Consider the following 27253-nt stretch of genomic DNA (forward strand, 5'->3'; position numbering starts at 1 on the left):
CAGTCTATGCCCAGTGCCTAGAATGCTGTCTTTGGTTTGGTGTTTTGGTTTTTATTTTAATCTGAAAATGTTCAACAGTCAAGCCTTTCTCGCAGAGTTTTGTATACTTTGCAGACTAATGCTTATCGTAAATTCCTGAAATGGGAAATAAACACTGGCTAACTGTAATGTTTCCAATGACTGTTCTCAAAGTGGGAGGCTTATGAGTGGCATATTTTCAGCATACTTATGTATCCCAGTGTGTCTGTGCTGTTTTTCTTACAAATAAAAGACAGATTGACAGGGCATAAAATTCTTTTCCAAACAAACTCAGTTAGATATCACTTTCCTGTCATTGGGCATCTAATGTAGCAGAAATGAGAAGCCCTTGGTATTCATATTTATCTTGTTGAAGGTTACCTTTTTTAATTTTCTTTCTCCCTGAATGCTTGACAAACTTTTTTATTAAAAGACTCAGCCAGAATCTATGTATAGTTGGCTATCGAGAGCTTTGACAAGAATGGCATTTCTATCAAGTGGGGAATGTCTACGCCTGGAAATTTTTTCTTTCAGTGCTTTCTTTCTTACCACACCTAGCTAGCCCAAAATCCTTTTGAAAGGGAAGTGAGGAAACTCTTGATAAAATGATAGGTAGAAGTACAGGAATAAAAACAGAATTCTAGTCCTCGCTGACAGCCTCCCTTCTCCTGTTCTCTTGACATTCATCATTGTTGATCGTTTCACTCTGTGTCCTGGGAGATTCTCTATGTGTTATCTTTTTTTCTGATTTGCTCATTCTGTGCTTTGCAATGGTTTTCATGCAGCTCTAATTTCCAAGCATAGTTTGAAATCTATTATTGGGTTTTATATTTTTTCCATGTCTTTGTGTAACATTTTCCCTTTCAGTCCACCCTATTATTATTGCCTATTGCAGCAGGTCCCCTTGTAAATTTTTAATGTTTCATAAAAGTCAAATTAGCCTGCTTGCCTCTAAATGCCAGGTTTGTCTCCAATTTCTTTTGGCTCAAAAGAAACTTGTCTTCATAATGTAACCTCCATTCTCTTTGCTTTCTTCTGTATCCTCTGCATATTTTGATTTAGTCTTTTTTCAGAAGAGCTGAGAGAAGGGTTTTTTCCTAGAACAATAATAAGTCTATACATGTTCTCTGTTTGTCCATAAGTGAGTTAAAGTGATGGCTAATTGCCTTATTGTGGATTCAGTTCTGCACTGACTGATTCCCCTTCTAATAGCACAGATGGGCTCTGTCGCTGTGCACATCACCTAAACCAACGTGTAGTCATCAGGTCTGTGGTGTGGCTGCACATCCTGCTGACATCTGCATCACTGGTACCTAACTCTGCTGTTCATCATAAAGGGTCCTAAATAACTTCCCACAGTACACTCCTAGACCCTGTCCTAGACGTTGTGGTTCAAAATCTCAGGATGTGTAGAATTACATAGGCAAACTAATCCCTTGGATGTTTCTGACAAGCCCTCTTGGCTGCAAATAATAAATCAAAACCAATAGAGTGGGTTTTCTAAAAATTTGTTTGCATCCTTCTGGAATACTCTCTGAATCTGCTGCCTCCTGGGGTGCTTTTTCCTGTGATGATTAAACCTCCCTCATACACTCATTCTTCTTAGAGATGCAGTTTCTGTCTAAATGAAGGATCTAAATGATCAAAAACCATTTGAGCTTTCTCATAAGAACACAATCCAGGTGACACAGGAGGGCAGTGAGTCCTCCAGTAGAATGACTGAAGGACAGAGACGCCCTCCCTGGAGGCAGGAAGAGCCAGATGAGTCAGATTCCCTTGGCTCTCATCCCATCTCTTCAATTAGCAGCCAAAGGCAATGCTGTAAGTCATGAAGCCCCTCCAGCCTATGCTTTTTTATACGGATGACCCCGATATTAGGGCGAACTTCACTGAGTCTGAAGAAAGGGTAAGTGAAATAATTGGTAGAAAGTACCAGAAATTACCTGTTTCACATGGTAGTCAAGAAATATTACCTATTATGAGTTTTGAAAACTGATATCTCCATTACAATTTGTTTTTTATTATTAATTTATTTATTTACATTTCAACCATTACCAGCAATCTTAGTCCCCCCTCCCAAAGTTCTTTGTCCCATTCCTCCTCTTTTTTACCACCAAGAAGGTGAGTCCCCCACCCCCACCAGATCTTCCTCCCCTGGAGCATCAAGTCTCTACAAGATTAGGTGCATCCTCTCCCACTGAGGCCAAACCAGGCCGTCCTCTGCTCCATATGCGCCTGGGACCTTGAACCAGCCCTTGTATGCTGCCTGGTTGATGGCTCAGTCTCTGGAAACTCGCAGGGATCCAGATTAGCTGAGACTATTGGTCTTCTATGGGGTGGCCCTCTCCTTCAGCTTCTTCAGTCTTACCTGTAATTCAACCAAAGGGGCCCCTGATTTCAGACCAGTGGGTGTCTTTGAGTATCTGCTTCTAAGTCAGCTTGTTGGCCTCTCAGGGCTCTGCCATGCCAGCTCCAGTCTGTAAGCACATCATAGCATCAGTACTAGTGTTAGGTCTTGGTGCTTCCCATCCCCCATGAGATAGATCCCAAGTTGGGCGGCCTTTTTTTCAGTCTCTTCTCCGTTTTTGTCCCTGCATTCTGGTGACCCATTCCTCACATATGAGGCCCTGTCTATCTACTGGAGATGGACTCTTCAAGTTCCTTCTCCCAACTGTTGGGCATTTTTGATAAAAATCATCCCCATTGAGTCCTGAGAGCCTCTCACCTCCCAGGTCTCTGACACTTTCTAGAGGTTCCCCCCACCTCACACCCCCCAGAGGCTTTGAGCATATGTTGTCACTTTTAGGTTGCCTGAAACCATACCAATTGACTTTCTATCAGGAAATACCCCCTGTAATTCATTAGCAAGAGTCTTCCCATGGAGAAGAGATTTGTAGAATGGACTACCCTTGATAGCTCCCTTCATAGGAAAGCAGCCGTCTGACTACACAGCACTGGCATAGACATCCCTGAGTTAACAGCATGAATCTGTAGGACAGAGTGGGACCAGGAAGTACGATCGTACTCCAGATGTCTAGACAAGTCGAGATCTCTGCCTAGATGACTGAATTGTTTTAAATGTGGACTTTGGTTTCAGCAACCTGTCAAACACCAGGACATCCTTTTATGTCTCCCAATAATGACTAATAATTGCATTATACTTGGCATTTTCTCTACATCAGTAAACAGTGTTTGGAGTTAATTTGTATTTATTCCTGAGACATAGTAATAAAATTTTGGGGATAGAAAAACTTATTAGATTACAAATTTTGATTGTCTGTGTTCACGTTCGTTTTGTTCCGGAGATTTAAAGCCTTAGCCTCCTCAGCCCTGTGTTTTCCATTCACCTCTGCAATTATCATTTAACTTCATAAATAAACACCTGTCCGGCTCTTAGTTCCTAGACTGACACTGACAGTATTTTAAACCTCATCTCTTGTTAGTTCTGCCTTTTAGACTCAAATTACTAAGAATGATTTATAGTTCTCCAAAACCAAGGATTTACATAAAAACCAATTCAGAAAGCAATAAAAGAGAGCAATTGTATGTAGAGTAGGTTTGTGTTGGAAGTGACTAAATTATACTTGTTGAAAGACCTGTTATGCAGCTCTGTTGATAGATCATAAAATGCCCTTTCTCTTTTCCCTAACAGATTCTTTCATAACTGAAACCATATTGCAAAGTGAAGTTAAGATAGCACTTCACTCCCTGGGGGTCCTATAGCCATGAATAAAAATGTGGACTTTCTTGTTACCAATGTACCATTAGTTACAAAAACCTCCCATGCCATAACACAACAGTTAAAAGCTATCACCTCCTGCCTTAGTCCACTTTCCGTTACAAAACCAGAACATTCAAAGCTGGACCATTTGTACAGAAAACTAGGATTGTTTTACCATATGGTTTTGGAGGCTGGGAAAGTCCAAGGTCAGGCAGACACCAGTGCTTAAGTTCTCAGAAGGTCTCATGCTGTATCCATCCACAGCATGAGGCACAGAAGTAAGCAAAAAAGAGCCAGAAGAGACAGACCTGATGGGGCCTTGCTTTACTATAGCCTGCACTTGTAGCAACAAGGTTGGTGAGAGCAACAACTCCCTTGCAGGAGAAAGGTTTTCATCCATCCATGGAGGCTCTATCTTCACGATGGAACACCTTCTACTAAGCCGAACCTCTCAACACGTCCTCTGCAGAGCCCAAGCCCTCACATGTGTGCTGATGGGAGCAAATCATATGCAGACCATTATTTTCTCTAAACTTCTAACAAGGCAACTTAGCCTTCAGTAGCTTATTTCTCCAGTAAGAATTGGAAGGAACTTTTCTGACTTCAGGTCTAGTCTTCTCTCCAGTAAATCACAACAGTCTGAGCTTTTCCTTCTGAAAACGTAGAAAACATCTGCGTGAGTGGTTACAATGCCAACCTCAGAACTCAGGGCCCTGAGACTTTGGCCATGGTTCTCTTCCACCTCCATGAGACCAAAGGTGTCCTAGCAGAGATCCCCCACGGCGACGCTGTGCTGTTTTAATAAATGGCTTACCCTTTAAAGCTTCTTAAAATGTGAGGTGGATAAGTAATTTATCTCGTTCGTTACTGAAAAAGATGCTTTCAATTCTCTGAGACCTGTTTGACCTTTAAGATATATTAACATATTTACTTTTAGCTTACCTTGCCCATGCCCAGACTCTGGAAGTGGTAAGCAACATATCTTCCTAGGGGAAAAAAATCAATTTCAAAAAGAAAACTATGAAGAATAGGAATCTAGGTTATGGCTAGGAAAATATGAGCATGCTGGTAACAGGAAGAGTCTGTTGCCAAGGGTCATGGGAGCATCTAAAATTGCCTGTGTGTTATAAGCATTTCAATCCTTTGAAAAGGCTTTTAAAAACATTTGCAACAGTTAAAAATTCAATCTTGAGCCTTCTACTATTATGTGAGATTCATAAAATGTGTTCTATGACACATTCATATATCAGAGATTTACTGCAAAATTTTATGTGGGAGTCTGCAAAGTTACTTCAGGGACTTTTAATAAACATTTGGGAGATGTTAGTGCGGACCTCACAATGTGAGGGCTGGATGCTAGTTCATCTGGCATGTGTCAGGCTCGCCACAGAAAAGCATGAAACAAATTACTGTTCTGTTATTTGTAAAGATTTGTGTCTTTACACAAAGCATGATGAATGTAATTCTATATATCTAAGCCAAAATGTTCATTATTAACTATAATGTTGAAAGACCTTTATCCTGGTAGATAGCACACACATGTTTTTTATGACTCATTAATATCTAAGATGTTGAACTGATTTCAAGGTTTTTCACAAAATTCCATCTCTGTTTCCTTACAGAGATTTCCATTCCCACTGAAACTGAGTGAGAAATGCTGCCAAAATGCCCCTGGAGCCAATGGAAAAACATGTTTCAGTTGGCTTTATTCATAAGACTACCACAAACAGCATCATCTTGTGATATAACTACATTATAATCTCAAAATGAAAGAAATAATTAAAAATCATATGAACCTACCCTCCCTGGCATTGAAAAGCATTGGCCAGAATAAATACCTTTAACTCTTTGATAAGCACATAACATAATTTGCTTTTTGAACCTTGAACTGGGATTCTTTAGTCAGTGGTCCATTGACAAAGTCAGCTGTCACTCACCGTGTGGCCTTTAAGAATCTTTAAGAATGAAAATTACTTTATTCTCAAGTAACTCGTTCCACATCTTCCCACCAAACGGCAGTATGTTCCCCTGCTCCTTTCAATTGCCTCCTGCACATTTCTTATCTCTATAAACTGCCCCCAGCAACCTCGACCTCCTGGAACTAACATTTTCCTCCTCTAATATTTAGCAAGGTGAATAGAAGAAAATATTGGCAAAGAGTTGTCAAAGAGATGTGAATCACTTGATTTCATGTTCCTTCCCACTGCCCTCCCCGGCAGAAACAAGAAACATGAAGTATTACAGAACAAGGGCTTGTTGCAGAGGCTTCTGAGAGAGAGTACATTCATCTGTTTATATCTGTGGTTCTGCATCTGAGAATTCAGCCAAATGTAAACCAAAAAGAATTTGAAAAGAAAAACTCATGTCTGTACAACTTATGCACAGGCCTTTAAAACCCTTATTCCCTTAATAGTACGTATGATATCCATTTACAGAGCGTTGATATGAACTCGGCTTTGTAAGTAATCAAGCAATGCCTCAAAGAATACAGAATGATGCTATCAGGCTACGAGCAAATGCTACAGCATCTTATATAAGGGAATTGAGAATCCATGAAAAGATTTTGGTGCCAACATGAGGTTCTGGAGCTAATCCCCCACAGTGCTGAAAGGCAACTAGATTCCATGAAGCAAAACTTTACTCTCGCAAATCCTAAACTCTACGGATGAGTTCTATCTCACCTCAGTTGGTGGTAAAAACTATTGTTTTAATGTTTTCTCAACATTCTAGACACATACACAGTTAGAACTGTCCGTCATTTCAGAGAACTGTAAGCTGCTAATGCAAAGCAGAAACCGTACTTAAAATATAGACACAAATCTATTTAGCATACATTTTTAAATAATGTGATTCCCATCTGTGTCCATTCTTCTAAGGGGGTGTCTGTTGGAAATATTTTAAAGGGCACAGGAAGGCAGCATCTCTAGATCAACCAAACTTTCTCTTGACTATGCCCAAGATAATCAGGGTCAGAAAGTAAAGAAGATACCATAAGTCCAGTGTGGGTAATGAAAAGCTGCTTTTTAATTCCATCATTTAGCCTTATTAGACATACATAACAATTGGTGATAATAAATTAAGCTGGCCATTGTATCTCCAATGTGGTTCATTACACACTTAGCACAGACAAGGAGCCAAGGGCGTTCCTGCTAATGTAGCTACAGCCTGGGGCTCCTTATAGAACACTGTGTGCACTGCCATACTCCAAAGACAAAATGTACTGCTGGGAAATCCTGCACTGCGTTTTTACCTGCTATTTCCACAGCTGACATTTCAGCATCACGATTGTTTGCTCTCCTGGGAGACACTGGCTTCTTTTGCAAATCCTAGCTGCTGTTGAATAATTGCCATCGGGATGTTTCTTGTTTTTCATTCGATGCCTTAGTCACACCACCTCATTACAATACTCTGGTTTCTTCTCTGAAATCTGTGAGCATCATCTGCAAGTGAGAGGAGGGGAGATCAATCTACTTGGACTTGAAAGGCTATAGAATCTGGTCATTTGGCAATGCTATCTATCTATCTATCTTTCTTTCTTTCTATCTATCTATCTATCTCTCTATCTATCTATCTAATCTATCTCCCTACCTGTGTGTGACATTCTATATTTTTAGATAACCCCGAGGATGGATAATGAAATCTTAGTCCAAGGAACAAACTGAAGCTTCTTGTCCCATCCAGAAATTAAACGAGCTGGAACTTTGAAAGGACCAGTGGTGGCCTTCTCTGTTAGCACATCTAAGTGTGAGACCACATACGCAGGGAGGAGGTTTAACAGGAGACATGCAATTTCCATGAAATGGCTTATTACAATAAGTGTCACTGGTTTAGTGCTATCATGTCAGAGTTTCCTGTGCCCTGATTGCATAATCTGATTAGGATGTCCTTAAACAATTTTAATTTCTTTCTAAATTGTGGCTTTGACTACAAGGGACTAGAACAGGTCAGAAAATAATCAAGATTAATATTGTTCACATTAGAATTACCATGGTAGGTGTCAGAAATTCACATTCATTCTGAAGTCAGACCGGAGACACCCACACAATTGTTCACATGCATCTAATTCATAGACATTAGTTCTGGCCTTGCCTGGAGATGAGTCAGTCAACACTGACTCTGGCACAGGGAGTAGAAAGGTCAGAAATATCCTTTAGTTTCTAAGTTCTAGATGAGGAACCTCTCCGTATATCAGCAAAGAGGGTTTAAGCAATCTGAGATTGACCAGGAAAAGGCTAAGAAAATGAAACTCAAATTAAAAAATCCACAGCTGTAACATCTAAGGATTGCTTCCCTAGACTTCCATCCTCTGGCATCTGAGCCTTTATAATCCTTACCATAGAGATACAGCACTTATGCTGACAAGCTTACTTGAAATGGTTCTTGCTTCTCATTTTTAAATGAAATTTAGTAACATATATATGCATGGTTGCTAAAACCAGAATTTCAAACACATATTTATTTCTTCCCAATTATATGGCCTTAGCTACTTCTTCTATGAAGTAGAACATGGGGTTTCAATAAATCTAAAATGTACCACTTAGACATATGAGTTACTCTGGAAGTAAATATAATTTCAAATATCAGAGAGTTAAGTTGTGTCTCTCTGTATGACATGACATTAAGATATGAAAGGACTGGCCTTGTTCTGTTCTGAAATTCAGCATAAGAATGTTATGCGAGGCATAACTGGATCCACAGGAGATCCAATTTACAGCGAAGAGCCGTGCCATAATGAGGTTTCTGTTTTCAAAAATAATAATCACTAAAATGTCTCATATTTTTAAGACATTAGCCACAGCAGCAAGCGGTTGCACATGATGCTAATGGTTTCTAATATTCAGTAAATACAGTTACGTGCTTTACTATGCTCATTTGAAGAGGACCTTTCAACCTTGTATTTAAACAAGAGACTGGGATAGAAATGAAGTCATGACAGAGGTAAACATTTAGACAGAGGTTAAGAGACCTAGATAGAGGGTAGTGCGAGACAGAAGCAGGAGCAGAAGCGTGGGAACAGAGACAAATAGGATGCCAAGCCGGGGTAGATGGACAGAGAAAGAGCAATTGATGGTGAACTCAGGGCTGGAGAGATGGCTCAGCAGTTAAAGAGACTACTGGCTGCTCTTCCAGAGGTCCTGAGTTCAATTCCCAGCACCCACATGGTGGCTCACAGCCATCTGTAAAGGAATCCCATGCCATCTTCTGGTGTCTGAAGACAGCGACGGCAGCAGTGTACTCACATAAAATAAAAATAAATATAAAAAGAAAAAGTAATATCAAACTCCCAAATGATGGTAACAGTAAATTCAGTTCTACTGGGATCTCTTCTAAGAAATGGCTTTTCCCAATCGAGGCATGTTTGTGAAGTTTGCAGGGAAAGGTAAGTGTTAATATATGCTACAAAAGAGTCCTGAGTCACCCACCAAATGCTATGGGACATTGTCCTAGGCACTGGAGAGACATAAGGATCAGCTGCTTGTGACCTCCAGGATCTTATATTTCAGTAGCAAGGAATCATTTAGCAAACACTCACAGAACAAATAAAAATAGCCAGTTATTAGCCAGTATTCTGAGGAAAGCAAAATTATGCCATATGAGGAAAATATTTGATCTGACATTGATTGGTCCAGAGGGAGGATGCTGATGTAGGATGGACAGTTCTACAATTTAAGAACATCAGCCATGAAGCAATCTGAGAGAAAAATGTCTCATGAGGAAGTAGAAGGAAAAAAAAACAACCCTAAGACTGGAGGAAGTACTGTGGCTTTCAGAGTACAAGGTTGGAATGAGGAATGTTACAGCAGTTGGCAGAACCAGGCCACTGTAGACAAAGTTTTAAACAGGAAAATAAGTATGTGTGTGTGTGTGTGTGTGTGTGTGTGTGTATGTGTGTGTGTGTGCCAGTGTGTGTGCCTGTGCATGTTTGGAAAGCAAACTGGGACCTCATCTATGCAAGGCAAGCACTATAGCACTGCTTTCTGTGTCCAGTCCAAAACTTGGAAAATAATATTTTTTATTCTGTATTTAAGGAGACATTTGTGTATTCAGCAGAGTGCTGGTCAGGCAGTGGCAAATGGTGGAGTTGACTCGTTAGTCACATTTTAGTCCAAACGACAAATTATAAAGGCTTATTCTAGAGGAAATGAGATGAGGATTGAACTCAAGATAAATTTTTGTAGTAAATAGGACTTATTGGTGAATTAAGGAGTGGTGTGCTAAAAGGCGAACATCCAGCTAATTTCTTAGGTATGCCGGAGCCATTTGTGGACTTGCTAAATTTTAGAAAGCTAATGAGAACCCGAAGGATGTATTTTAATATTCAAATTGTCAGCTCAAGAACAAACAGATGTTGATGTGTAAAATTTGGGAAGTGGAAGTCAAAGACAGAGTCCTGTGCACACGAAAGCAGTAGAGAAATAAAGGCTGAGAATAGTCAGCTGGTTAGATGAGGAAACAGGACTTGGAATGGAGAGGACTGGAGGATTCGGCACCGGAGACAGAAAACAGTCATGAGTTCATCACTGGATTTTGCTTGTTTTAAATAAAAGTTGCTTTGCGATGAATCTGAAATTTCGATTGACAAGAAAAATGTTAATTGAGGAAGTAGAAATTTTAAGCGCATCTGGATAAACCATGGATTTATGTACTGAGAAATGAGACAAATGAGAATGCAGAGGGAGAACACAATGTTTGAAACATCTGTCATCTTACGGGAGGCCCCAGGGAGGAGAGAAACTGCGGACACGGGCTGACACGGGTTAGAGTAAGACCTCTGAGGCAACGGGAATGGGAACACAGAAACTTGCCAAGAACTTCCAGAGGGCCTTATAAACACAGCTCATTTTGATCCTTAACAATCTGAACTCTGCAAACCTGTTCAACAATCAGCATCTTGTGCATCTCCAGCAGATGCACCAAAGAGGCAAACTAGGAAATAAAAGCCTAAGGATGGTTTACAGTGTAGTTTTCCTTGTTTTCCTCCGTGCCCGGTGTGATCGTGTCTCTGAACTCAACGGAAACCTGATTCCTTAAGAGTGACTCATGTTGATGGTACTGTATGTGTTATTTTAACTTTTAAAATATTAATGAAACTTCTGACAATTTCCTTTATTTGTCTCATTTCTTCTTTTTCTGTGTGTGTATGTGTGCGTGCACACCTGTATGTGGAGAGAGGTGCATGTGTGTATTATGTGTGTGTGCATGTGTGTGGTGGTGTGTGTTCTCATGTACATATATATAGAAGCAAGAGACAGGCCTGCATTGCCTGTGGGCCTCAATAACTCTCTATCTTAATTTTGAGACATGGTCTTTCACTAGACCTAGAACTTGCTAACCAGCCAGACTGGACAGTAAGTCTTATCTTCCTGTCTCTACTCCTCTGTGGTTACGATTACATTTGTGTCAGACTGTTCTGCACAGGTGCCAAGAACCAAACTTAAATCATCAATTTAAGCAAACTGAATTATGAGAAGTTTATAAACATAATAAATATTTCTCCTACAACCTTCCTCAGTGCAAAAGACACGACTGGCATTCGCCGAGTCTGTGCAGACCATGATACTCCTGGATTTTTAATGAATGTCTCCGGCCCGTGTGCACTTGAGCACCTCTGCCAGTCCTTCCATTCAGATGCCACTTTTCTGATTGACATCACAGAATATTTGTCATCTGAAAAGACACAGTTTTATGGGAAAGCAGGAAATAATTGCTCTTGCTTCTTGAGAGAAATGGTATTAGTCAAATGGGAAGGAAAATGACTCATAAAAAACAGTCACCCTTCTCAGCCAAAGGTCACCCTTCTCCACATAAATCTAAATTATTTGTCACCGCTTACCCGCTTATTCATTCAACAAACAAATCTTCACTTTAAGTTGCTGCCTTTCTAAGCAATGTTATTTAAGAATTTACTGTCAAACAAACAAGAGTATCAAGTCCCCAAACAGAAATGCAGAGATGATAAAATCAACGTGAGGGCACCTCGTAATAAATAATCAGAGTACAGATGCACAAACTATGGCAGGACATCAGATAAATGGAGCAGATCAGGGAGGCTTAAGTGGAGATAAGAAACAAGAACACAGCTCACATACAAAGACAGGGGGCGAGGGTATCTCACAAAGAATATGCTGTCTCCTCCCCAAGAAAGTAGAGAAGACAGAGAGCACCTAGGAACTTCTAGACTTTGGGTCCTACAGATGCTAACATATATTTACACCGGAGAATAAAAAGGACAGAAAGATACCTCTGTTCTGCTTCAATGGAAATAAGCCCGTAAGGACTAGAACAGGGAGCAGTGGTCTGTTCTGAGGGCTTCTGAATAATCTGGGAAGGGAGACCAGAAAGCCTGAGCACAGGCACCATTCAGAACTCAGCCAACATTTATTTTAAAGAAATCAAGTCATGACTGTAGCATTTGAGATGATAAAGACTAGATGTTAGCCCTCTCCCTCCCCCTCTTCTTCCCCTCCCCCTCTTCCTCCCCGTCTCCCTCCCCTCCCCCTTGCCTTCTCTGTCTCCCTTTCCTTCTTTTTACCATCCCTTTCCTCATCTCTCCACTCTTGGAAATAAGTTCCTCTCAATGTTCTGAGTCCTGGTTTGTGTCTTCACTCCCCGAATTGATTTGGAAAACACCATAATAATCTTAAAAGGTTCTTCACATTTTAAAGCCTAAAAGCTTTTGGCATAGTATGCAAGAATATCATACAAAATCAGGCCAAGAAATGCTAAATAATGCTAAAAATAAATATATGCACAGTAACTAATTCCAGAGAAAATTCCAGAGTCCTACAGTGGAGCATTTGTAAGCCTGTAACATACATTTCATGTTATTTATTAATCCTTTTGCTTTAGATATTTTAATATTTAATATTTCTGTTCCCACAAGATATGATGTAACTGGATATGTTTGTCACATTGGAGACAAAAGTAATAAATTTATCAAACAGTATATTCATTATGCCTTTCATATTAAAGGGATTTATTATGTTTTTAGTACTACAAAGATGTGGTAGATTTCGCCAGTTCTAGCTGAGCCTGGATCCTTTCTTCAAAATTCAGAAAACAAAATTTTAAACAGAAGAATATGTATACATATGTACTAATGTGTTGGATATATAGCCATATCCAAAGAGGACTATGATGAGGACAGGCCATTTTAGCAAAGCACATTCTTAGCCTGTAAGATAATCCATCTTCTGCCCCTTAATTTGTGACAGTCTGTAAGTTTGGGATTGGTGAAGTTTCCCCTTTAAAAACCAATTATAAAACAGCGAGTGAACTAAGTGGTTTGTGATATACCCTTTAAGCTCAGCACTTCCTCTGCGATACAGCCTTTAAGTTTAGTGGGTCCGTTCCATCTGATTATATGAGACAATGATTGTTCAACTGTGTCCACAGGGATCCACTGAAGACTCTAAAAAGAAGCCATTTCTGCCCTGTCATTGCATATTCTGAGCAGATTCACATGTAGTACTGCAAATCCATCCCCCTGTTCATGAAGGACTTGTCATGCTGGTCCTGAAGTCACCCGACTGCTCAAAGAGCCTTTAAGTTTGATCAGTAACCTGCCTCTGTGACCAGACTTCCAATTTGCTATTCTCAGTCCTTCATACTGTGAACAAGGATTTGAGAGGTACAAAGAATTAATTACACTAATGTTCTCCTCATAATTCGACTGAAACAAAATGTCATGGCAGCAAAGCTTAATCACAATTAGTAGATCACAAGTTTCAAAAGAAGGTGCTGAAATGGAAATGTACCAAGATACTGTTTAAAGATATGCTAATCTCATTTAAAGATATGCTAATCTCATTTCTAATGTTAAAGGGGTTGATTTCAGGTAGCAAGCAATGACCAGAATCATATAAGGGTTTTTATTTAATGACTAATAAAATAAAACCTGTTATTCAATTGCACTAAATTGATAATAATTAAATTAATATATACTGATAATCCATAATAAATGAAACACATATTATGGGCTGGAGAAAAACGATTCAGCATTTAAGAGCATTTGCTACTCTCCAAAAGGACCCATATTCAGTACCCAGCATCCACATCAAATGGTTCCCAACCTACTATACTCCACATCCAGGAGATTGATGCCCTCTTCTGGTCTCTGAGGGTACTGCATGCACATGGTACACATAAAAACAAACAGCCCAACACACACATATACACATTACCCATAAATAAAACTAAATACAATTTATAAATATTCTTAAGAGACATTTATATCACAAGTAGCTGAATCATTCCCCTATATGTATCTAACATACTTCTACCAATGTGTAGAAGGTTTGTATTAACCATGGTGGCTAGTCTATCAGGTGTTTCAGACAGGAATAGTCAGCATTTAGCTGAATGTTCATTCTTAGTGCAAAGCAAATTAGCATGTGACAAAAGCTATCTCTTAGCAACCGTTCCAAACTGTGCTGACATAAAGTAATCAAATTTCTGTAGGAAATCTAACTTGTACACTTGACAGTTTAATTACCTGGTGCATTTTCAGAAGTTGCCATTATAAGAAAATATATCTAAACCTTTCACAAAGGATTGTGACAAACTATTGTTTATAACAATAGTTTCAATATTTGATAAATTTGAATTATCTAAAACAGACCGAGAAAGAAGTCATGAGAACACGTTTTACAAAATTCTCAAATAATATATTTTAGGATAAGTCTGACCAAAAATGTGAAAGGGTTTCATGAAAAAACTTCAAGAATTTTAATAAAGAAACTGAAGAAGATGTCAGAAGATAGAAATATTTCTATGCTCATAGATTAATAGAATTAACATAGTAAAAATGGCCATCCTATCAACTGTACCAGTCTATTGGTACAGTGTAATTCTCATCAAAATTTGACACAATTCTTTAGAGACCTTGCAAGGACTATTCTAATTTCATATGAAAAAACAAAAGTCCCAGTATAACTAAAACAACCCTGGATAATCTTTAAAAACTGCCCAGAGATAACCATCCCAATTCTAAGTTACAATATGAAGCTGTAGTAATAAAGCAAAGCAACGGCATTAAAAACAGATATATTGATCAAGGAAATTTAATTGATTTCCCAGACATAAATCACACCTGTGAAAACCTGTTTTTTTAAATAAAGAATCACACTGGATAACACACAGACACACACACACACACACACACACACACACACACACACACACACGAGAAAAGAAGCCATCTTCAACAAATAGTCCTGGTCAAACTGGTTGTCTGCCTGTAGAAGAATGCAAATAGATCTGAATTTATTACCTCAAGCAAAACTTAAGTCCAAGTATATTAAAAACCCCAACATAGAATCAGACACACTGAACCCGAGAGAAAAGGAAGTGAGGGAGAGAAAGGGAGAAAAAGTATAACTTTGAATCTACTGGCGCGGGAGATAACTTTCTAAACATAACATCAATATCACAAACACTAAGACAAACAATTAAGAAAATTTAATAGATCACATAAGGCAATTAAACAAAAAAAAAACTAGTTTACAGAATGGGAAAAGATTTATACCAACTACCCAATAGAAGTCTAATATGCAAAATATATAAACAACTCAAAAAACTAGATATCGAAAAAAAATCAGTTTTAAAATAGGCTATAGATGTAAACATAGAACTCCCAACAGAGGAATTTCAAATGGCTGAGGAACACGTAAAGAAATGTTCAGTATCCTCAGACATCTGAGAAATGCAAATCAAAACTACTCTTAAATTCCATCTTACCTGTCAAAATCACTAAGATCAATAAATCAAGTGTTAGTTTATGCTGTAGAGCAAGGAGAACACTCCTCCCTTGCTGGTGAGAATAAAAACTTGTAGAGTCACTTAGAAAATTGGGAATGAATCTACCTCAAAATCCAGCTCTACCCATATACTCTTGGGCATATACCCAAAGGATATTCCGGCTTACCATTAGGAGAGTTGCTCAACTGCATTTATTGTGACTTTATTCATAATAGCCAGAAACAGAAACAACCTAAATGTCCCTCAGCTGAAGAATGGATATTTTAAAAAATGTGGTAAACATAATGGAGTATTACTCATCTGTTTAAAAAAAATGACATCATGACATTGTTAAGAAAAAGATAAAAACAGTTGTGGGGGGAGTATGGACTATGAAGGTGTGGTGAGGTGTGGGGGTAAAAGGAATGCCTCTGGGGGACCCATGTTGGGAATCCTTTCCTCCTGAGGGACCAGCCACATGAAGGGATAGTATAGAATGGAGTTTACTCGGGGTATGGAGAGGGAAGTTAAGAGGGTAGAAGAGGCAGAGAGAGAAGAGGAGAAGAGGAGTAGAGAAGTAGAGGCCGGTCATGAGCACATGGAAAGAGAGGGAAAAAGGGAATGGGAGGAGGAGGAACAAAGGGGCCAGAGAAGAGAAAGAGAACAAGGAGTGAGTAAGCAGCCCTTTATATAGTGCTAGGTAACAGTGGGGTGGAGCATAACTGGCTGTTATCAGGTAACTGTGGGGTGGAATTTACAAGATCCCAACATTCCCCCATTTTGGTTTAATTTTTAAAAAATTTTGAGGCAATGATGGAGCAAGAACAGGGTTGCTGTAATCTGACTGCTTTACGCTTGCTTTGGGGTGACATTTCTAGAGAATCTAGAAAAGTGGGAATGGGGATGTTCGTCCAGTCTTAGAGTTTTCTGTTTCTATGTTGTCCAGGGTCTGTGGAGCCATCTGAGGATAGGTCAGAAGGAACAAGTCCAATAGAAGCATCTGTGTCTGTGAGAGAAGGCCGAAGCATCTGTAGGTTGCTTCTCTGGAGCTGTGCTAAATGTAGTGATCGCCTGGACCTGGCAAGATGCTGGAACACACACATGTATACATTATAGAGATTAAGTACATTTGGAAGAAAGAAAATTTGTGCAGGAGCAGTCCTAATGCTACCATTCTTCCCCCTTTCTTATTATAAAAAGAAGTAAGAGGGGAGGGGGAGGCTGATGGTGAAAGGGGAATAGGGATGCTGTGTCACTTAGGCTACTTCTTGCTGTCTGAGGGCATCATCAATTTTAGGGTGCAGCTGGCTTTCACCATCGGGGTATACTTGGTAAACGTTCACATCAGGCTCCTTCATGGGCAGTGGCTGGGAATCCTGTAACAGGAACTGATTAATAGTTTGGCTAAAAATTTTTTGTATCTGTCATTGTAGGAATGTAGAAGCAAGACTGATAAGGTAAGCAATGAATAGCAATGCCAGAAAGATGACTAGGAAAGGCCTTATGAAAGGGAGAATCCACTTCCATGTAGAAACTGGAGATCTCATGTTCCTTGGTAATTCTCTATGTCTGCTTGTGGCTCCTGGATCTTTTATATCACTATCCCCCATTGATTGTAAATGTAGAAACAGCATTTTTCCTGGCGGAACAGGCAAAGACCACCTTCTGGAGCTGTCAAGATGCCCACCCAGCCTTTATCAGTTCTGAAGAACCACAACAACAACTCCAGCCTCCCACCTGGGATTCTATGACCTTGTCTGGTCAAAGAGAAAGCGAGTAAAAAGATCATAATATTTAGGTGGGAAAACTGATATAAGGGATGACAGCAATTTAGATCAGTTCCTGACATCTAGCCATGGAGCAGTTTCTTGACCCAATTTGGAAAGATAGACACATCATACATGTGCAGGCGAATGGATGGAACCAGAAAAGAATCATCAGAGAGGTTAGGTAAAGACAAGGGCTCTATAAGGGGCACACGGGAAGCGGAAATAGACTATGTTTTGCAGGCAGACTGGAGGCAGATGTTGATGGGAGCAAAAGACATCCTGTGGTGATGAAGGCATGGAGGGGGAGAATGAAGGGAGAGAATGCTGGAATTAGGAGTGTAATAGGGTGACGGTGTAGAAACCTAGTGCAGTGGAAACTTCCTGGAGTCTATGAAGGTGACTTTAGTGAGGACTCCTAGTAACTGAGGGTATAACATCTGAACCTGCCATCTTTGGTGGTCAGGCAAGATTTCCAGTGGCAGAACTGGGTTGTATTTGGTTGAGTTGTTGACCAAGGGGTTCCATGGAGATCCCAAACATCCCAGGCTGATGCTAGCACACAAGTCAACCTCAAAAATCTGACAGTGGGGGAGGGGAACATAGCCAAGAACAACCACTACACAACTCATCAGCTCACTGAATATAGCAAAGTGGGCTTACATGGATGCTTCACGGTACAGTGCAGTCCCTTTGACTCCTATGCAGGTTATAGAAAGAGAAACCTGAACACCATCCCAGCCACAAAACACTGATCTACACAATCCATGCTGCCTTCAAAATATGCTGAGGCAACAATGGTGCAGAACCTCTTGGGGTGGCCAATCAACGTCTTGTTTAGCTTGAGGCGCAGGCCTGACACTAACTTAGATGGCCTAGAGAGCTAGGGTAGAACCAAACACAATGGCACAAAAAAATCAATGAAATGATCCCTTATGATAGTCTGCTATACTCATAGATATAGTCTGCTATACTCATACTTTCTATTCATCACTAGAAAGGCTTCCTATGGCAGCAGATGCAGAGACCACACTATGTGGAGACATTCTGTGGAAAGAGAATCTAGGTTGGAGGTCTCCATCAGGTGCCTCCGCTCAGAGTTGAACAACCTCATGGAAGAGAAGGAAGAAAGACTGCAGAAGTCAGAGGAAATGGAGAACACCAGGAAAATATGGCCCACTTAATCAACTAATAAGGGACCAAAAGGGCTCACAAAGACTGAAGTAACAAACGTGATGCTTGGGTCTGTACCAGGTCTTCTGTGTATAGATTATAGCTGTCAACTTGGTGTTTCTGTGGGATTCCTAACAGGGGGATCAAGTATGTGTCTGACTCTTTGCCTGTTCTTGGGACTCTTTGACTCCTATTAGATGGCCTTGAAGGTGGCCCTTTGGCTCATAAGTGATGGAGACATAATTTTCACATAGCTCATCCTACCTTCTAAGACCTAATACCATGTAGCACAAGGAAAGAGGGAAACTCCGATACCTTAAAATGGCAGTGGCACTACCAGCAAGGTGAACTTGGGACCTAATTGAGAACATCATAGACACTATTTGAAAGGACACTGCATGATCAGACCTGAGATAACAAAAGCATGATATAGAGCCAACATTCATCTAGGATAAGGAAGATACTAGTACTGTAGAATGGGGTCACTGTTTCTTTTTGCCTATCTAGTAATTACTTGTTTTCAAATACGTCTCTCATTTCCTCTCCTGAAATCCAATTACAGGATGTGGTGCACTAGCTTTATCTGCACCCTCCCACTTCTGCTGCCCTCTTCCTGGAATACTCCTCCCTGCCCAGCCCTGCCGTACTTCATTATTTGATTTGTTTTAACTGCAGTGATTAATAATTATACGAATTTCCTATTTCACAGCTACTAATGTGTTCTTACAGAGGGCACATCTCACAATACAAGTTAGAATTGCCTTTCTGGATCAGATGTGTGTATATTAAAGAATTCTGTACCTTTGTTGACTAAATGTTCTCTATTGTGAACACTGCTCTTTGTCTATTACCATTGCTGCAAAAGTATTTTGATATTTCATGTTCCTTCACTTTTTGTTTATGATAGTTTTTTTTCATGTCAGAACAAAGAGGTTACAGTATTCAGTTTAATGAATCTTGAACTCTTATACATTCACCCAATTGGGCCATTTTTAAGGATTTAATATTATACTTATGCTATTAGTCGATTTGAATTTATTTATTTATATTTATGTATTTGTATTTGTTTGTTTGTTGAGACAGGGTTTCTCTCGATGTATCCCTAGTCATCCTGTAACTCTCTGGTCTCAAACTCAGAGACCCACCTGCCCCTACCTCCCAAGTGCTAAGATTAAAGGCATGCACCAACACCACCCAGGGGGAATTTATTTTTATATTGTAGAATTGGAAATTTAAATCATATTTTTTAATGTTTTATTTTCTCAACTCAATCAGATACTTCCTTCCATTTTGCTTTATATTTCATATATAATTTATTAATTCAATATACTTCACTGATGTTCTTTTTGTATGTTCATTTTTGCTCTGTTGACTTCTTAATTCTCTCTTCATTTTTCTGTTCTTAAACTATTCTTGCCTGACAAAATTGCAAAACCTATATAGGCTAAAGAAAGACCCTTCTATTGTTTTCTTTTTCAAAATTTCTTAATTTGGCTCAATAATTTTGCTGAAATTTTTAATATAATTTGTATTATAAAGCTTGACTGCATTAATGATGTGTGCATGGTGTGTGTGTGTGTGTGTGTGTGTGTGTGTGTGAGAGAGAGAGAGAGAGAGAGTGTGTGTGTGTGTGTGTGTGTGTGTGTGTTTAAGAGAGACAGAGAGAGGTGGGGTGAGGGAGACTTCAGCATCACTTGAGAAAAATTGCACGCTGATTCATGTGACACTAATAAGTGTCATTAGATGCTTCTAAACAATTACTTAATAAATATTTATTTGAAGAATTGTTCCCATTTAGACAGTGAAAGAATTAATGTCAACATCTGGAGTTCCTCAACAGAATTGGTTATAGGGATGAGCCTGCTTACATGGATTAATCACTATCTGCTGGGGACAAAAATGACTCTTCAGCTAAGTCCCATGTTGCTTTTTCTTGCCAAATGCTTTCTTGTCTCCAACTAATGTTGAATTATCGATATGATCAGCATATTTTATCTTCATTCTTGCCTTCATACAACAATCCTGTTCCTCATACTCATTTAGTGATTTCTTCTGTGGGAAGTATTTGAATGAACCTTGGTTACAATTCAGGCAGTATGTGGGGTCTTGAAACTATGCTGGAAATGGTTTCCTTCCCATCTTTCAATTTTTAGTCTCTCAGATTATGATCAAAGTTCAGGAACTGGGGTGAGTGAAGGAATAATTCCAGTTGACATACACTATCTCTGATTCGATCTGTCAGAAGAGAGATATAAGACACAGTTCTAGTCCATGTGTGAGATAGGCAGTATGGTGCATTTGAGGCTATCTGCATTTAAGGAATGAATGACACATGACATAAATGGAATGATTAAATTTTTGTAGTCATCAGAAATAATCAAAAACCCAAGTCACTATAAGGCAAATACATTGTAAATACACATACATATAAACAAATGAACAAAGGCATAAAAAAGTAAAAACAAACAAAAACAGCTCTACATTCAAAGAAATGATAGTATATTCTGAACCAAATGTGGATGGCCAGGGAAAACAAATTCTAGTCGTTGTAAATGATATGGACCGCAGAGGACAAGGTCACATAGGCTTCTGTGTCCACCAAACAAACACAAACATCAATAAATACATTCAACAAATACTTTCATTGGGGCATTAGATATGCAGGCTCCAGCAAATCAAGGGATCATTTCTTTTTTTTTTATTGAAAAGCTTTATTTTAAAAAACAAAGATAAATGTACATTTTTGCATAGAAGTATACGAATACATTTTTTAAGGTTGTAATTAAGTATTTGTGGGTACATATACATAGACATATGTGTATATGTATCAATAATATAGAAAAAGAGGGTATTAGTTTGAGGGGATGGGAGAGAAACTGGGAGGGGTTATAGGAAGGAAAGGTAGATGTGATATAGTTCTATTTTAATTAAAATATATTTTTTTTTCTTGAAATTGACACAGTCTGTGAGTTGTTTCTGGGGTGTTCAGAGCTTTCTGGGGTTAGTATCCCATTATCAGTGACTGCATATTATGTCTGTTCTTTTGTGACTGGGTTATCTCACTCAGGGTGATATTCTCTAGATGCATCCATTTTCTTTTTTTTTAAACTTTATTTTAAAAAACAAAGATAAAAGAAAAAAAATTTAAACATTTTTGCATAAATGTATACAAATACATTTTTGTCAGTGCTTGGCTTTTTTTTTCTTTTTTTTAAGGTTTGATACTCTGCATTAAGGTCTTACTAGTTACAGCAAAAAGTACAGGTAAAACAGGATGTAACCTGGAATTAGTCAACGTTTTCTTGGTGTGTAAGGATTGAGCATAATGGTTTTTTTGTTTGTTTGTTTTCTTTTCTTTTTTTCTTGAACTTCACACAGTCTATGAGTTGTTTCTGGGACAGTCCAATGCATCCATTTTCTTAAGAATTTGGTTAAGTCATTGTTTCTGATAGCTGAGTAGTACTCCATTGTGTAAATGTACCACAATTTTTGTATCCATTCATCTACTGAAGGACATCTGGGTTATTTCCAGCTTCTGGCTATTATAAATAGAGTTGCAATGAACATTGTGGTGCATGTATCTTTGTTGTAAGTTGGAGCATCTCTGGGGTAAATGTCCAGAAGTGGAATAACTGGATCTTCAGGTAGTACTATGTCCAATTTTCTGAATAACCGCCAGACTAATTTCCAGAGTGGTTTTATCAGTTTACAACCCCACCAACAGTGGAGAAGTGTTCCTCTTTCTCCACATCCTCGCCAGCATCTGTTGTCATCTGAGTTTTGGATCTTGGCCAATCTGACTGGTGTGAGGTGGAATCTCAGGGTTGTTTTGATTTGCATTTTCCTGATGGCTAAGGATGTTGAGCACTTCCTTAGATGTTTCTCAGCCATTCGATATTCCTTGATTGAAAACTTTTTGTTTAAGTCTGTACCCCATTTTTTAATACGGTTGTTTGATTCTCTAATGTCTCACTTTTTGAGTTCTTTGTATACCTTGGATATTAGGCCTGCAAGGGATCATTTCTATAAATTTCAGAAGTTATTCACATTGTTAGTTTTAGGATTGCTGGAGTCTTGATGTCTGTTAAGCTTAGCAGGACTTTTTAAAGGATAACCTAATACTCAAGAGTCTGTCAGGCCAAACACAGAAGGTAAGAAATATGGCTTTAAAGAGTTTTAGATAGCCTTGTAATTTTGGTTCTTAATCTAAAAAATATTTTCTCTTATAACGATATTGTTCTATTCAGCTAAGGTCAGTCTACAGAATCCTTAATGTAGACACAGCCTCAGAGGACTTCAGTTAACAACAACCTAAGACTTTCTAGAAATCTGGATAAAAGCACTGTTTGAAAGAATTAACACAAATGCAAACAAATCTATTTCCAACGAAAAGAGAGTTTGTATGAAAATACTTTCCTTGATTCAAAAAAAAATGAGTTATCCAGTATGGATTTGTGTGTGTGTTGTAGGAGATGAAAATGATTACAGACCAGAATTTTAGCAAGATCCCAGAGTTAGTTTAATAGTTTTCAACTGGAAGATACTTCATTCGTTTGATAGTCACCTGTTGTGCAATCAAGATTTATAAAGCTTGGTTCTATAGTTTCTCAGGAAGGCATTGCTAAAGGCTAAATGTATCATGTCTGCTGTTGGGAAGAATACATAACAAATATACTAATGTTGAAAGACTACCCTTCAACTATGTAATTTATAATTTGTGACTGTTAAATTAAGAAACTCTTCCTTAATTGAGCTGGCAAGTTCCTTGAGCAGATGGAATAGCAATTTAAGTTTCACAAATACATCCCATGACACAGTTTTGATAGCAAGATCTCAAGATCAACACAAATAGATATATAGCCAAGCCTTTAACCTTGGACCACACACTTAACCATGATGCCCTTCAATACTTTGTGTGTTTTAGAAGAACCTTGCTCAAGGGTCTATTCATATTCTATATTCTCTTATATAAGAGCTGCACTGTGTTAGTTTGTCACTGATGGTTGTTGCACAGAAACAAAGAGATTTTTTTCCAATTATTTCTCCTGAGTGAAATATCTAACAAATGAGACATGAAACACTATGTAAGAAATATGATACATTAAATGGACTGATTATAAGAAAGACAAACCCCATAAAAATCTATGACCATGTAGGTGATTTTATCACTTCACATCTCACATTTACATCAAGAGCTATCTGCTCTCTGGTACTCAAAAATCATCAGGAAATCTGGATAAAGTGTTGATTGCTCATTAGATGAATAGCATTAATTTTTCCAAGTCAGAGAATTTTATTCCAGAAGAAATATCACAAGAGAAAATAGGAAAAGGCTTTAGCCTTGCAGAAAAAGAAAAGTACCTTGTTATGGTCTTTGGCAATGCTTTCTAATTCTTCTCTTTCGTTATCTTTACATACAGAATCCCCTGCACCTACAGCTGAGTTTAGAAAACTCTCTAAGTTCTGATGCTGATGTCACTGTCTCAATCCTGACCATGAACAACTGGTACAATTTTAGCTTGTTGCTATGCCAGGAAGACTGGAACATCACCGACTTCCTCCTCCTTACGGAGAATAACTCCAAGTTCCACCTGGAGTCTATCATCAACATCACTGCTAATCTGTCCTCCACTAAGGACCTTCTAGGTTTCCTGCAGGTCCAGCTGGAAAACATTAAGAGCAGCACATCCACAATGGTGATGTTTGGCTGTGGCATGGAGAATATCCGGCAGATATTTGAGATGTCCACACAGTTCGGGCTATCACCTCCTGAACTTCACTGGGTTTTAGGAGACTCCCAGAATGTGGAGGAACTGAGGACAGAAGGCCTGCCCCTAGGGCTCATTGCTCATGGAAAAACCACACAGTCTGTCTTTGAGTACTATGTTCAGGATGCCATGGAGTTGGTTGCAAGAGCTGTTGCCACAGCCACCATGATCCAGCCAGAACTTGCTCTCCTTCCCAGCACAATGAACTGCATGGATGTGAAAACCACAAACCTCACTTCTGGACAATATTTATCAAGGTAGGATGTAAAGCCTGGGGTCCATTGTCATCCAGAGAGCTGAGATAGCAAGCAGTTTCCCTACCAATCCAGTGTGCAGAAATCTTGATTCTGTGTAGCTCTAAGGACCAATAGTCCTGATACAGTTAGGGAACAACTAAAGACTATTATCTTGTGATCTCTTCTCTGTAATTTGATTCTTCATTGATTGCTGTATTGTAGGGACAGCACTCAGCACTGGTTAGTTTCTTACTCACTGTGGAGTTCTTGCCAGAGTATTTAAAAGCTTAGAGTTTCAATATTCTAAGTAATATATCAGGATAAAATATACTATCTTGATACAGTATAGTAAGTAAGCCAGGAAATTGTATATAGAAATAATTAACCCATAGTTGGCTCACATAAAAGCAAGAAATATTTAATTCCTTGTTTATTCTTTCCCACATCAGTAGAACTGAACAAAGCTCTCTAAATACATACAGAGGAAAAACTAGTCACCTGGAAATGTACTTTTCTCTCTCCTAAAGTTGTTTAAGGCAGTCTGGACCCTGGTGAAAGGCAAAGACTTCAGAACCGCACAGAACCAGAGTCTTCTTCTGCTTCTTTATTCTCTTATCACTTAGTCAAGTTGCCCAATCTCTCTCGGCCCTCGTTTCTCAGAGGTTTCATATCTGCTTCTAGAAAAGGCTTGTAAGGTTCTGACAATATAAGCACAAGATCCTGCTACTTGTGGGATTGTTGTCATAGCAGATCAAAAATAGAAGCTACATGATGGGTGGATGATAAATTAATAGATAATATGTAGATGATAGATAGATAGATAGATGATAGATAGATAGATTGATTGATTGATAGATAGATAGATAGATAGATGATAGATAGATAGATAGATAGATAGATAGACAGATGATAGATAGAAGATAGATTGATAGATGATGATGATGATGATAGATAGATAGATAGATAGATAGACAGACAGATAGATAAATAGATAGATGATAGATGATGATGATGATAGATAGATAGATAGATTCGATAGATAGATAGATAGATAGATAGATAGATAGATAGATAGATAGATAGATAGAAAACAGATACAAAGTAAACATTCCATAGGACTTTTTCTAATATGCTGTTTATTATTTTATACTTAATTACAGGTATGCATATTATATCTTGGTATCTTTATGTTTAATGGATCACTTGATTCAGAAGATGGAATGGAATAATAACCCTTCATATGGAAATGGGCTTATAATTACTGGGAAAGCGGAATGTCCTCAAGTGATAATTTTAGGACACTTGATTTTTATCTAAAAGAGGGTGACCTATGATCAAAGAGGCCAGGTCGGAGAATGAGGGCCATGCCAGAGGTGAATCGTCCCTGCAGACTGAGACACACTTTAAGGCAATACTCTCAAAAATTATACAGACTATGCAGTAATTTCAGTATCTTATCTTAGGAAAACACAAATACTTGGTAAAAGACCAGGAAACCTTCATGATTTTACACATAATTGTACTGAGAACTTACTATGTAAGCAATTTTCTAGCAGTCAAGTATATGACAGGAATGAAGGCAAGCCACTCTGTAATGTTGTTCACAAAGACAAAAAATTGGTATGATAGCACACACCTTTAATCCCAGCATTTTAGAGACAGAAGCAGGAGGATCTTTGTGGGTTCCATGCCAGCCAAGGATATGCAGGGAGACCAGGTTTTAAAAAAGAAGAGGAAAAAATAAAGTAATGAAATCTATTAATGGGGCTGGAGAGTTGGCTCAGCAGTTAAGAGCACTGACTGCTCTTCCAGAGGTCTTGAGTTCAATTCCCAGCAACTACATTGTAGCTCACAACCATCTGTAATGGGATCTGATGCCCTCTTCAGCTGTGTCTGAAGACAGCAACAGTGTATTCACAAAATAAATAAATAAATCTTTTAAAAAGATCTATTAATGATAAAATTGAATAGTATACCATCTTAACTTTCTGTTTTCCCATATAGCATTTTAATTTTCATAAGCTCAAATTTTCTGTGTATTTTATTTTGCAACATCTACACAGAGTTAATCAGCTTGACTCCAGTACTTAAGTGAGGTTCAAGATTTTTATCTAAGAAAGACAAATCCTTCTTCTTTATAGTCCCGGTATGATTCCAGAGAGTTTATTTGGAAGGACAACCATAAGCAGCAGGAGAACCCACAAATGAACGTCAGAGTATATCACTGAGCAAACTCTTGTATCCTGTAAAATGGACAATGCAAGGGAAAAGTTGGCTTGGCTTCTACAACATTTAGAAGAAATGAGTAAAAATATGTGTTGACTTGGGTTGTATCATTTATTTTATCAAGGTCAAATGAACTCGTAAAATCACATTTCTCAGGCTAGCAAGATTGCTCGGTGAGGAAATCAGTATCCAGAAAGACCAAAGACTTGAGTTCTACCCACCCCACTCCAGTTACATAGCATCAGGAGAGAACTGGTTTCTCTCTATTGTCTTCTGACCACCATACTTGCACAGTGACACAAACATGCATACATACATACATGCATGCACTCATACACATACATATACAGAGAGACATGTACACCCATGTGCATGCTGACACACACACACGAATACAGCAAATGTAATTTAGAAATCTAAAATCTCCCTCTGAATGGTCCCCATGATACGTTTCCTACTGACTTTTGAGTGGTCTTAGCCTCTTCATCCTGACCTGTCTGACTTCTGAGGGAAATCTAAATTCTATTAAGTTGAAACATGATTACTTGAATTCATTCAAGTCCTAGCATATAGCATATTTAATTGATAGTTACTGAAATTCATTTA

At 38.6% G+C, this 27253-nt stretch overlaps 1 protein-coding gene across 2 annotated transcripts in view; it reads left to right on the top strand.

The window, feature by feature from the left end:
* Nucleotides 1–27253, top strand: part of GRIN3A (glutamate ionotropic receptor NMDA type subunit 3A) — a gene marked incomplete at both ends in the record, with an annotated part of 188574 nt that overhangs the window by 24347 nt on the left and 136974 nt on the right. For both annotated transcript variants that reach the window (XM_080940337.1, XM_080940338.1), the window contains one exon: nt 23838–24442. In XM_080940337.1, the coding sequence (XP_080796463.1) occupies nt 23838–24442 (605 nt within the window). The remainder of the gene's footprint in view (nt 1–23837; nt 24443–27253) is intronic.

This window comes from Micromys minutus (genome assembly GCF_963924665.1).
Source record: "Micromys minutus genome assembly, chromosome: 28".
Lineage (NCBI taxonomy): Eukaryota > Metazoa > Chordata > Mammalia > Rodentia > Muridae > Micromys > Micromys minutus.